The sequence below is a fragment of the Anabrus simplex genome, chromosome 9 (assembly GCF_040414725.1).
Source record: "Anabrus simplex isolate iqAnaSimp1 chromosome 9, ASM4041472v1, whole genome shotgun sequence".
NCBI classification, from domain to species: Eukaryota; Metazoa; Arthropoda; class Insecta; order Orthoptera; family Tettigoniidae; genus Anabrus; species Anabrus simplex.
The window spans coordinates 45,620,813-45,634,064 of record NC_090273.1 but is presented as its reverse complement, the minus strand read 5'-3'; the positions used below and the strand labels follow the sequence as shown (position 1 = coordinate 45,634,064).

General features: G+C 39.1%; 1 protein-coding gene across 1 annotated transcript; it reads right to left on the bottom strand.

The window, feature by feature from the left end:
* Window positions 1-6,490: 6,490 nt before the first annotated feature.
* On the bottom strand, window positions 6,491-12,270 carry LOC136880926 (heat shock protein 68-like). The gene is made up of 2 exons (XM_067153455.2): window positions 12,023-12,270; window positions 6,491-8,410 (listed from the first exon to the last, which is right to left on the bottom strand). Exons 1-2 carry the CDS (start codon window positions 12,194-12,196, stop codon window positions 6,653-6,655), a joined length of 1,932 nt encoding a protein of 643 aa, XP_067009556.2. The 5' UTR covers window positions 12,197-12,270; the 3' UTR covers window positions 6,491-6,652.
* Between the last annotated feature and the right edge of the window lie 982 nt (window positions 12,271-13,252).

Sequence of the window (13,252 nt, the reverse complement as noted above, 5' to 3'; positions counted from 1 at the left end):
ACCCAAAATTTTCGCCGATGAAGGTCGTTATTCCGACCATTTAAAACAGGTTACTATATATAGGCAAGTTCTAGAGGATTCAATTACGAAACGCAGCAATTTCCTTATCGAAACCTCCATGTGGCAAATGCAGGGTGATGCAAAACAGATTGCAAGTTAAAACAAGCACAACTATAGGAAATTTCAAATACCAAAATAATAATTCTTTCTACCAACAGTCTTAAAGATTAAATAAATATAACTTAATGTCTTTCTTGTGAGTACTGAAAACCTTATTTACATTTACTTAAATTCACAAAACAAATGTTTCATTGACTTCTTCAAAAATGTCTTTGAATGTTCCTTTGTTTTTGCAATGGCAATTTCACAAAATTTTAGAATAATGACAAGATAAGAATTAAATGATCACATCTTTATAAGTTGACATTTTCCATCTAAGGCAATAGTCAGAATTCGTGGTACCCAATCAGAACCGGCAAGAATATGTAGGAGAGTTCGCCAATGTCTCTTCAATGTTTTTGCAGACACAATCAGTGTTGTTGATTACCCTGTCCATATTCTGCCAACAGTTGTTTTTTAGGTAATACAAGATGTCTGGCAGGGCCATTATTTGAAGTAAATGTTTGAAAGCTAAATATAATCTTCGACAGCTTAGAGGCATGTTTCACGTTTCTCGAAGGAGCGGGTTAGTCGGGTTAGAGTTTAGTGCCCCAATGCGTAATCTGAGTACTTTATATTGAATTACGTTGAGCCTTTGATTAAGAGTACTGGGTGAGTTGGCCGTGCGGTCAGGGGCACACGGCTGTGAGCTTTCATCTGGGAGATAGTGGGTTCGAATCCCACTGTCGACAGCACTGAAGATGGTTTTCCGTAGTTTCCCATTTTCACACCAGGCAAATGTTGGGGCTGTACCCTAATTAAGGCCATGGCTGCTTCCTTCCCACTCCTGGGTCTTTCCTGTCCCATCATCTCCATAAGACCTGTCTGTGTCGGTGTGATGTTAAGCCACTAGAAAAAAAAATTGCAAGGAAGGCGACTCACAATGCTTAATCCGAGACAGAAGAAAAGCGGTAAAAAACGTTACATCAAAATATTTGATAGGTCTGGAGAGATAATGTATATTGGAAGAAAAATGCATCCATAATATCACTTCTCGGCCATGATTATCTACCTCCACCTACTGTAATAAAGATAGGAAAATAATCGCTGAAACGGGTGTCCGATGGTCTGCCAGGTTGTGAGATGTGCAAATACTATGACTAGTTAGGTGGGCCACGCTTGATGGATGCCCAGGGGGAGCAATTCGGGGGAACCATCGTTGAGAATTGTTGACTCGTTACTGAATGCAGCATAAAGAAGATTCCTTTCTTCAGATGAGATGTCCATACAACCCAGTATTTATGGCGTGCATTATAATTTCCAGCTATGAGCAGACGAAGCAAGGTTCTGGGCTGGGACAATTGCCACTTCCCCCCCAAATTATTAATCATAATTACCTTTTAAAAAATTTCTCCATGCCTCTCTTTAATCATATTATATTGCCTAATAGTTCTACTTTTAAATTTTTTCCATCACATTCATTTTTAACTACAACAGCTAGCTTTATGATCTCTTTTACCACCTGTCACTTCAGGTCATATTGTTTTAGCAGCACCACCTGTAGAATATATTTCCCTCTAGTTGGTTTTGTCACTTTTCCAGCTCAACTCTCTTTCCCATATTAACTTATTTGTCATTTGCATTCTCTTCCCAGTTAACATTTGGCAAGTTCTGTTCACCCGCTATAATAATGTTTCTTTGTCGTTCTCCCATGTAGCCAGATAATTCTGCATCAGCGTCAGTGCCAAGTCTGTACACACCAAAAACATCAAGTTACTTATTATCTTGAATATTATACCAGGAATGATGGTCCAAGATAGAGTCCCCAATGTATAAAGTTATATTCCGTGCCAAGCGATCACATCTGGCAGCCTGCAAGACAGCCAGGTGAGGATGAAGTGGAGTTGTGACGTCACGACCTGAGGAACACAGTCAAGGCCAAATTACGTCAGCTGATAGAAAGTTCCATACAGTCTATTGCCAATTGGTGATACGAATAAACCGGAGACGTACCTCTTGTCTCATAAATATTTCGCCAAGAGTTGTTTATGCTTTAATATGGCTGATGATGACCCCTAGGTGGGTCGAAACTAGTTCCATGTAATTTAAAATATTGTAAATTACATCTTAGTATTGAATAGGTGGAAACCTTTACTGTGTTATTATTCATATGTTGTAACTGGTTTCTCAACATTTAACAGATTCGCATAATGACATTATTCGGCCTATGATTTGCTGCCTCTATGAGTGCTGCTCTTTCTCAACCATCACATCAAAATCTCACTTGCGCCGAATACTACAAGGGAAACATTTGGTTTGGATCTTTCTTTTCTTTATTCGAATCAGAAGTACAATAGAACAATACTACATTTAAAGGAAAAAAACTATATACACAAATATATACAAGTAAAAGGTCTACAACAATATGTCGTACAGATTCGGCCCAAAATTTGGCCACTTCAAGGGCATTTGGATTAGCCAGCACCAAGTCTTCCATTGTACAGTTTGATGGACACAAGGGACAACATAGCAGGTGTGGATCAGACAGATTTCGACAAAATTTCGATTTTCACACCAGGCAAATGCTGGGAGTGTACCTTTATTAAGGCCATGGTTGCTTCCATCCCACTCCTAAACCTATCCCATCGTCGCCATAGGTCTGACTTGAAACAACTTGTAGAAAAAGTACATATGCAGAAACACCCCTAGCTATGTACTGGTATGATCAATAAACTCTTCATATTCATGAAGAATGAAGTACGAAGCGTGTTTAAAAAGTGTTTGAGTGACTTTCAATGACCGCAGCAAATTATGCATTTGAATGTGGATCCTAAATGTGATGATAAATACAATGTAACTTCTTACACAATATCTTGAAGGTGGGGTGCAAATATACCATGTGTACGAGGCAGTACGTTCATGTAAGCCTAGAAAGAACTGAAATAACTGCAGTGATTATTGAATATTGATTAATACAAAAGGTATGATTATCAACCAGCTCAACAACGATTGAAATCGAGGAGAAGTTTTCTTCATTCTACTGAGTGCCTTTCGGAGTCACCTCAATCATCAAGACTAACTTCCTGGAGATCCAGAAACCTTCATCTCAATGGATGTATGGATCCATCTGAAACTCTTCCAGCCGGTTATGAAGAGTCGTGGTCTACATGGAAGAGTCTGAACAAGCTACGGTCTGGGATCGGTCGATTTAAGAACAATATGAAGAAGTGGGGTCTATCTGAAGAGTCAACCCTCTGTGTCTGCGGAGAAAAACAAACCATAGTGCACCTCCTTAATTGCAACTCCTGCCCTCTCTTTTGCACCATGCAAAACTCAGTGAAGGCCACACCAAATGGCCGAGATCTTGCAAAATTCTGGTCCGATATAACTGTTACTTTGAATATATCTCTAGTATGTTTTTTACCAGTTAGGCCTATTTAATTATTTTTCATTCTTAACTAATAATTTATATGATGTATTGCTTCTCATAAGAATAAATAAATAAATACGAAAGGTATATTTTGCAGAATAGGTTCCCAAGTGAAACACAACCGAAGAAGAAAAGGCTGTCAAGAACTATTCTAAATGAAAAAAACATCGGTGGGTGTTCCATTTCGGTTGTACTTGTTTGTTCTGCTCTTTTCTCCCTTTCACGTAAAAGATTTTCCATTTGCAGTTGTAAAACCTGTTTTTTGCACTGAAATGAGTTGTTCTGGTTTTTTTTTTTTTTTTTTTTTTTTTTTTTTTTTTGAGAACACACTGTTGCTTTTCAATCTTTTTCGCTTGTAAATCTAAAGGGCCCCATACACGCGCAGACTTCTGGAATACTTACCTGCACAGACTTGCCTCCGGGAGGTAAGTCGGAAGTATGCAGTAGCCCACACACGCTCAGACTAAATGACTATTTACCGAGGAAGTTGAATACGTCACGCTCAGCTGTTTTCTCTTTAAGATTATGGGCTTCGGATGGTTGAAAAATGTATACGGATCGAAATTAATTAGATAGTTGGTATAGGAGATGAGTTGTTATTTGGACACAATTTAGCGCTCTGCACGAAAAAGACGCGCAAAAAATAAATTTCAGTTTTCATATTTGTAAGTTACCACATTTACATTTTCTGCCGCAACTCTGAGATGGCGCTTTCGTCGCAAAGTCTCCGGCTGAATTCAGGCAGCGCTAGAATGTCAGAGACTTGCCTGCAGACTTTTTGTCGGCAGACTTATTGGCCATACACACAGAGACATATCTGAAGAGACTGGTTTGTGCAGACTTACCTCCGACTAAGTCTGCGCATGTATGGGGCCCTTAACACTTACATCTGTTCCAACAAAACCACTCTTTGTAGCTTTCCGATTGTTAATTCATTCGTCAGCTGAGAGATGCCAGAGCCAGTGTGCGAGACTCGTCTCAAACGGAAGGAGACAAGTCTCATTAGCGAGAAACAAACTTTATTCATATACACGACGAGTTCTGTCTCGCAAGTGACTTCCAGCTCAATCCTCCTTCGAGACTTGTCTCCGAGTTACATCTCATTTTTATTCTATCACCCAAATATCTTTTGACTGGATTACTATACGGGAAAGTGAACTACATCATCTTTTTGTGACCATTATCCCCAAATTTGGAAGAAATAGGTCAAATATTAAGGGAGACATTGAATAAGATAGCTTCAATTCTCCGAGATCCTGAATAAAAAGGCAGGCATTTCGCTTGTTAAACCAGTTTCCTTATGCCACAGTCGAGGCCGGTCGGTTGGCTGCTGGTCATTCTTTGTAGCCATAATGCGAGTCTCCAGTTTGACCTCGATTAAAGTTTAAGCCTGCGTTATGGAACTCTAACTCTGCAACGCTTTGATCAAACTTAGAATATTTTAGCATTGTGTTGCATGTGACAATAGATGTTCCACTACAAGGTGTGTACATTTCAAGTGATTAATTATTTACATGAACAGTATGGTTTGAACTTAAATTTTTCTCATGAGTACGATTCTACTTTATTAAGGACTTAAGCATAATTTTATATATGAACTTCATGAGGTGATAGAATTTGTATGGCAGTGAAACATCAAACTGTACGTTTTCTTGACAAAATGATTTAACATAACCCCGCATTTAAATTTTGAAGTGATAAAACTTTTCTGACTGTGAAATACCGACTTGTACACAATTCAGTACTGGTATTTAAATTTAACAAGTGTTAGCACTTTTCTGACAGTGAAACATCAAACTGTAAATAATTCAGTACTTGAATTTACCAAGGTGATAGAATATTCCTTCAAACTGTATGTTTACTTTACCAAGTTACTGATGTAATTAATGGAGTCTAACAGCGCCAACAAACTTGGACTTTTTCCAAGTGATCAGAGTCTTGGTAGAACTTAGACTCAAATCTGTGATTAAATAAACTGGTAATGAATTTGCACAAGACATTAATTAATCATTAGGATAGGACTGGTGTCAAACTCAGGGCAGTTCTCTAGAACAAGCAGCGTTTTCATTTCAACATTAATTGAGAACGGAACTAAATTCACAGAATAAGATTCTTTAGTTACAGTTTATTTCAAGGATCAATTCATAATAGGACTGCGTGAACTTAAAAGTCATAACAAGTAAAATACTTTCTTTTCTGCATTATTATTCAGGCAACATTATTCATATTTGGCCGTGATAAAGTGACCTGTTTATTTTCTTCCTTAAGTGGCTGATACATCACAGATTCAGTTCTGTTAACAAGGTCAGGTAACCTATTAAGATTCCATATCCAGGTGCAATATTCTAATATTACATATAGGTTTTGGAAAGTAAGTAAACTGGAAAACACTCTCTAATAGCTTGTTATGTAGCCAAGTGTTTGAAAGGCTTTTATATTTTTTGTACATATCTGTTCAATGTGATAACTGAAGTCCAGGGTATTTGTGAATTATACACCCAAGTTATTTATTTGTGCAACAGTACTCCCAGGAATTTTGGAATTTACTCTCTAAGAAGATATTAAATTTCTTTTTAGAAAAACATATTATATTATACACTTTCCACAATTGAGCTTTAAACCATTACTTGAACAATAAACTTCAAGTTGGTTTAAGGTTTTCTGTAATGTAAGGCAATCACTATGTGGATACCTGTAACTTATTTGCGAATGCCTTAATATTAATATACAGCAAAAGACATCAATGCAAGTACTAAGAGTGTACTCAGAAGACACATTCATCTTATCTCTATTTAGCTATCATTGTCATCACAACATTTAGAAACTGAAATTTAACTACAATGAAGGAAATAAAGGTAGAAGTTGAAGGATAAGTATTTAGGCCAAACAAACTATTAAATAACAACATAAAAACAAAACACTTTATTCATAAATAAATAAATACATAAATAAAGTCCTATGTACAGTCTAAAATTTAATACTGTTCAATGAAAACAAAAAACCACACACACAGCACAAGTCACAACATTAAAACCATTCAAGTCAGTCTTTCTTTTTCTCTTTGGTTTATTTCAGTTCATTAACCCTAATCTGCACATCAAACAAGCACTCCAGTGCACCATTTTAGTCTACTTCCTCAATTGTAGGGCCTTGTCTTGCACCACTGCCTGCTTGCTGACCACAGCTCCCTCCCATGTTACCACCTCCTTGATTGCATCCTCCCTGATGTATCTTCATCATCACAGGTCCACACTTGCTCTGCAGCTCCTTCAGTTTATCTTCATACTCCTCCTTCTCTGCTAGAGTGTTGTTATCCAGCCATTTTACAGTGTCATCACACAATGAATGAACATTGTTCTTGTCTGCTTCACTCAGTTTTTGTCCGGCCTCTTCAAGAGCTTGTTTCACACTGAATACATATCCCTCCAGTTGATTCCTAGCTGATATTCTTTGCCTCTGTTTTTCATCTTCTTCACGATATTTTTCTGCTTCAGCTAACATTCGGTCAATCTCCTGCTGAGATAACCGCCCCTTGTCATTGCGGATTGTAATGTTTCGAGATTTTCCAGTGCTACTCTCTTTGGCAGAGACATTGAGAATACCATTGGCATCCATATCGAATGTTACCTCAATCTTTGGGACACCTCTTGGTGCAGGTGGTATACCCGTGAGGTCAAATGTTCCCAAGAGGTTGTTATCTTTTGTCATAGCTCGTTCTCCCTCATACACCTGAATGGTGACAGCTGGTTGGTTGTCCGAATAGGTTGTGAATGTCTGGGTCTGCTTGCATGGTATTCGAGAGTTGCGTTCGATGATCTTTGTCATCACTCCCCCTGCTGTTTCTATTCCCAGTGACAAGGGTGCTACATCCACAAGCAGAACATCTTGAATCTGAGAACTGGTGTCGCCACTGAGGATAGCTGCCTGGACTGCTGCACCATATGCAACTGCTTCATCTGGGTTGATTGACATGTTGAGAGGCTTGCCACAGAAGAAATTCTGCAACATGCTTTGGATTTTGGGAATTCTGGTTGATCCACCAACAAGTACCACATCATGAATGGAGCTTTTATCCATCTTGGCATCAGCTAGAGCCTTCTCAACTGGCTGCAGTGTAGCCCGGAACAGGTCAGCACATAGCTCTTCAAATCGGGCACGCGATACTTTAGTGTAGAAATCTATTCCTTCATATAGAGCATCAATCTCTATGCTGGCTTCTGTGCTGGAAGAAAGTGTTCTCTTGGCTCTCTCTGCTGCAGTTCTCAGTCTCCTAAGAGCTCTGGGGTTGCTGCGGATGTCCTTGCGAAATTTTCTCTTGAACTCTTCTGCTAAATGATTTACTAGACGGCTATCGAAGTCCTCTCCTCCCAGATGAGTGTCGCCGGCTGTGGCTTTCACTTCAAACAATGAACCTTCGTCAATGGTCAGTATGGAAACGTCAAAGGTGCCACCTCCAAGATCGAAGATAAGAACATTCTTTTCTCCTTTCAGGTTCTTATCTAGGCCATAAGCAAGGGCTGCAGCTGTTGGTTCATTGATGATACGAAGGACGTTGAGGCCTGCAATTGCCCCAGCGTCTTTGGTAGCCTGACGCTGAGAATCGTTGAAGTAAGCAGGCACAGTGATTACAGCATCCCTAACCGTACTGCCCAAATAAGCCTCTGCTGTTTCTTTCATCTTTGTCAGCACCATAGAGCTGATTTCCTCAGGAGCAAACCTCTTTATCTCTCCCTTGTACTCCACTTCAACCTTGGGCTTGCCACCATCGTTGACCACCTTGAACGGCCATAGCTTCATGTCGCTCTGAACCTTGGGATCATCGAAACGCCGACCAATAAGACGTTTGGCATCGAAGATAGTGTTCTTAGGGTTCATAGCCACCTGGAAATAAAATAAACATGAAATGGTTAGGAATGAGCACTAGACAGAGGGCATATACATAATTATGTGACATTAAGCATTCCCCCCCCCCCCCCCTGCCAGCCCCGGTGACAAATTCTTTGGTACATCATGAAATGTCCATCATATCACAGGTGACCAGAACTTAGGACTGATAATTCCAGATTTCAAGGATCAAGAATTCCAAGGCAACCATTCCCTGCAGGAAGAGATGCAGAACAGATGTAGAAGCGTGAGATGTTATGTACAAACTCTTTGAGAATGGAAAAAAAAAAAAATCCAAGAATTTTTGCCAGATAAAAAGATCAATTTCAGATAGACATTACATTTTTCAGTTTCATGCCCAAGAAGAACAAAGCAGTCATTCCCCTTTCAACAATGAATTATGGGCCCAATACTGACGACTTGCACAGAAAACAAACAGGGTACTTGTTCAAAAACACCATATAAAGATGGAGTAGAATTGATTACTCAATGGCCACTTATTTTTTAGATTTCCAGATTTTGCAGGAACGAATGGCCACGTGTTGCTGTTAGTCAATAACAGGAGGAAATGTCTGCATGTACTGATCTTGTCTTGTAGAAGATCATATGAAGGAAACAAAAAGAGAGCTTACAATGTTCATGCATGCAGATGTTTTTTAAACGGGCATAGAAATGAACAGCTTGGACTTACATTAATTGGTTGTAAAATCGTCCATGAAAGTTTCAGAGTATCCACTGGAGGTAATAGAAGAGTTTCCAATTAAATTTCCCATCATTAAAACTCTTGGGGGGGGGGGGGGGAACGTTACACAAAGTGCAACAGGCGACTATTCCTACCGGAGGGTTAATTGAGGAACGCAGAACCTTGTGACATTGAAACAAGAACCGTATCAACACTTTTCATATTTTGATTAACTTCATTAAGCTTTTCTTTAAAGGCTGAACAGTGGAATTATTGCATGAAAAAACAATTAAAAAATATAAAAATATATCTTTTCAGAAACAAAATCCACGTTTTGAGGTACAAGTTTAGGAACTTTCACATGGCCATTGCAGTCAAGTGCAGCCCTTGCCAGGGCAGCAATGATTCTGGTATTAATTGGTTAATAAAATTTTAAAAAGTGGATATAGGGCCTATATATGCTCCTAACGACAGAAGGAAGTAGTGGGACGAGGATTGGAGTATCACAGCAATAATAAGTTGTGTTTACATAACAGGGAGCTCCCCTACCACCCAGAAGTTTGGGAGACGTCTGTGTGTAGCAACATTTACAAGTCATGGCTACTCAGAATAAGATTAGAGTTTTTGTAGAAGTTTGCAAGAGTCTAGAAGTGTTGCCAGGTATTCCTAGCATGGGTCACCAAAGAAGACAAATTTAGGACAGGATTAGTTTTGAAAAGTCTACTAGCTCTCCTAAACTGACAAGTTACAACAGGTGGCTACATAATGGTGGTCATAAACACGATTTTACAAGGCATGTATTGAGCGTCAAAAGAATGCTTCTCATTCCAGGCAAAAGGTCTAGTTAACACACTACGCACAATGCACATGGAGACTCCAGGGGGAGAGGCAAGGGAGGGTTTATTATTTCCCCTTTTCTGGTTAGTTCATGGGATTGCTGATAGGAGCATCTTTGTATGCTACAAACCATTATAAAATTACCGTAGGGTAAAGGAAGGTTTAGCTGAATTATTGCTATCGCTTTGTATGGAGGTTGTGAATTTAAAATTAATAGTTTTGTTTTGAGGTAATTTGATGTGTGGACAGTATGCGCCACGGCCTGGGGAGATTGGGGGGGGGGGGGGGTGGGCACAAGCCTCCAGGTCAGGGCACAGATTGGTCTGGATTTGCTACGATAGATTATACACGTCAACAGAGCCTTTATTCAATGTTTTTATTCTGTACGGGCTGGCAACAGAAGCTGCAAGTTATGAACTCTGGGAATGATGTCATGTCGGTCAATGACAGTGCTCGTAGCTGGTCGAATAATGAGCTACGGCATGCGAATTGTTTCATTAGGTTTCTGAGAGAAACCAGTTGATATACATTCGTTTTTGGACTAGTGGCGTGCATGTGTGTGCTTTACCTAACTCCTTGATGTTTTATCCTAACCTAACATACTTCCATTTCTTCCAACCTCTTTGCTCGGGATGTCTTGCCATCAAAGAAACTTGTTAAAACGGGCAGTTGTCCATGGTATGTTGCAAGTGAACTAGTCAGGGGACCAAGAATGTATCAAGAGAGAATAATTGGTTAACCGTGCTTGTGTATGCGCTGGCTAAAATGCCACACAACTATACTAATGAAAAATATGCAGATATTGTGCATATGTTTACGACTTCTGCGACGGTAAGTGTTCTTGCTGCTGTTGAATACCATCAGCGCTTCCAGACATGTTGAATACTTATCATAGAGAGTCTACCAGAGTTTTTATTACATTGCACGAAATAGGTATTGTTCCAAGTTCCCATTCATCTTCGGAACGTGTAGTTCAACAACCCATGCAGAAAGAACATATTGTGAAATGATGCAGTACCTACACACAGCAACTTTCTGCACGTATCCATGCTCCATGAACACGTGTACAAAAAACAGGACATGTGGAAAACTTAATGACATTTTGAAATAGGCAAAAAGGACACGTGCATTCGCCACTAGCCCAAAAACAAATTGACATTAAATGTGTTCTATATCTGAAACAATCCAGAATAAGGAACATGTCCACATTAATTTTTTTTTTTTTTTTTTTTGCTTCAAATTATTGTTTGAATCATATCCCTGAATACTGACCATTCCTCCTCAGACATCCTCTATATCCACTCGTGACATAATGTCATATTCTAAAGTGTGTTAACTAGGGCTCTACCTCACTCCTATTCCTAAGAGTTGCAAAGGTTTTGTTTTCATTTAAGTGCATTTTCATTTTACCCTACAATGAACACATCCATTAGGTTCGATTTTTTTTCCTGCGGAAATTATCGCAATTATCTTACAATGCCATGCAGCTAGGGTTGCCATAAGGTTTAGGATGAAACCCAGGACGCCAACATCGACAAGTTCCAAACACAGGGACAGACTACAGGGGAGCACTTACCTCCATGCATATAATGGTACGGGGACGCAATGGTGTTTTTTCTCCCGTAAAGAGTTTATATAGTTTTGCCCCTGTGCTCAAGGCCAAAAGTTGGCGCCTATGGTTCCAACGAGTGTATTTGGGTAATTCCATGTGAATTGTCCCATCCATTACCAAAGATTTTAAAAATTAAACAGAAATTATAAGTAAAATACTTACTTTACAGACCACTCCAAAATTGAATAATATTCAATGTTATTGGCTAGATTTGCATATAAAAGACGTGACATTCCCTTTCAAAAGCATTTGAGAAAAATTTTAAATAATGTTCTCCGATTTTAAAAATTCAGTTAAAACGTCGAGACACATGCTCAAATTCAAGACAATTCCACTTTTTCAGGGCGTATGGCAACCCTACATGCAGCATTTGTAAAACAACTGTGCATGGAGTTTGCTATGGGTCTTCATTTGCACAGTACACATGTAATACAAAACTCTCTCGTCCGAAATACTGAAATGCGAAAAATCCACTTACCTGATTCTTAGCGGCGTCTCCTATTAGTCGCTCTGTGTCGCAAAAGGCAACGTAGCTAGGTGTTGTTCTGTTGCCCTGATCGTTGGCTATGATCTCCACTTTTCCGTGTTGCCAAACACCAACACACGAATAGGTTGTTCCAAGATCGATTCCTACTGCTGGCGCCATTTTCATTTTTTTTTTTACTTCGCTTTCACAATAAAAAATGAGTTTCTTGTTAACAATATATCACCAAGAGTAATCGCTTGTGATCGCTTCAACTTCAAACCACGTTTGAACTGTGCGGGCCAACACCCTGCTCTCGGCTTTTATAGATCTTCTCTTGTTTCTCGATGTGTGCCGAACATTCTAGGGGCCGAATCGTCTAGATTTGTGCTCTGATTGGTTGGTTGAATAAATGACCCTGTTGACCTATTGAGGTAGGAACTGCTAGGAACCGTCGAGAAAAGTGAAGAATATTCTACAACATTCTGTCTGTTTCTTATTGCGAAAGGAGATACTTATAAACGATGACTATTGCGTGTAATTACAACAAAGGATCATTATATAGTGTTGTGGTTAATTCTGTGAGAACTAAAGGAGGCCGTAACCTATGGACATAGCACTTTGTTAATAAACATTGTCTGTTAATAAACAAAATAGCGTGTTCATTAACTTTTCGAGCATGTTGATAAACAAAATTTCTTTAACTTTTGAGAATGAAACTTTTCATTAACTTTTCGTGTTTTCGTTAACATTTCGGTTCGCACATGCGCAAAGACGCAATTATAACACGCAAATTCGTAGCGCGGAATACAATACTTTCATTTATTTTTCGAAATCGACTGTCGAATCGCAAGCAACTCATATACACCATACCAAATACAGTAGAGACAATACACGACACTGAGCGAGATATCGAGGGACAGCTATTGGAGCACACTCTAGCGGATAGACCTGAACGGTACTGATTCTGTCATAAGAGCACGTGTATTTTTGTGTGAAGTTTTTGGTGTTATTTATGCGTTTTCAGTGAGTTGACATAATTAAATAGTAGCGTGTGTCATTCCTTGATATCTCCTCTCAACAAGAGGGGAAAGGTATGTGCTGTGTTTGGCTGCAGTAATTACGAAGTAGAGAAAAATGCGCGCTCGTTCTTCAGGTTCCCTCGTGACAAGAACATGTAAGTAATATTGTGTATGCATATATATTCTTCCAGTGACAGAGATTATTATAGTACTTCATAATCTT

Coding starts and splice junctions, on each gene's coding strand:
- LOC136880926 (XM_067153455.2), bottom strand. CDS start 12,196: ATGAAAATGGCGCCAGCAGTAGGAATCGATCTTGGAACAACCTATTCG. Junction 8,411..12,022: donor GAGACGCCGCTAAGAATCAG/GTAAGTGGATTT, acceptor TTTTATTTCCAG/GTGGCTATGAACCCTAAGAA.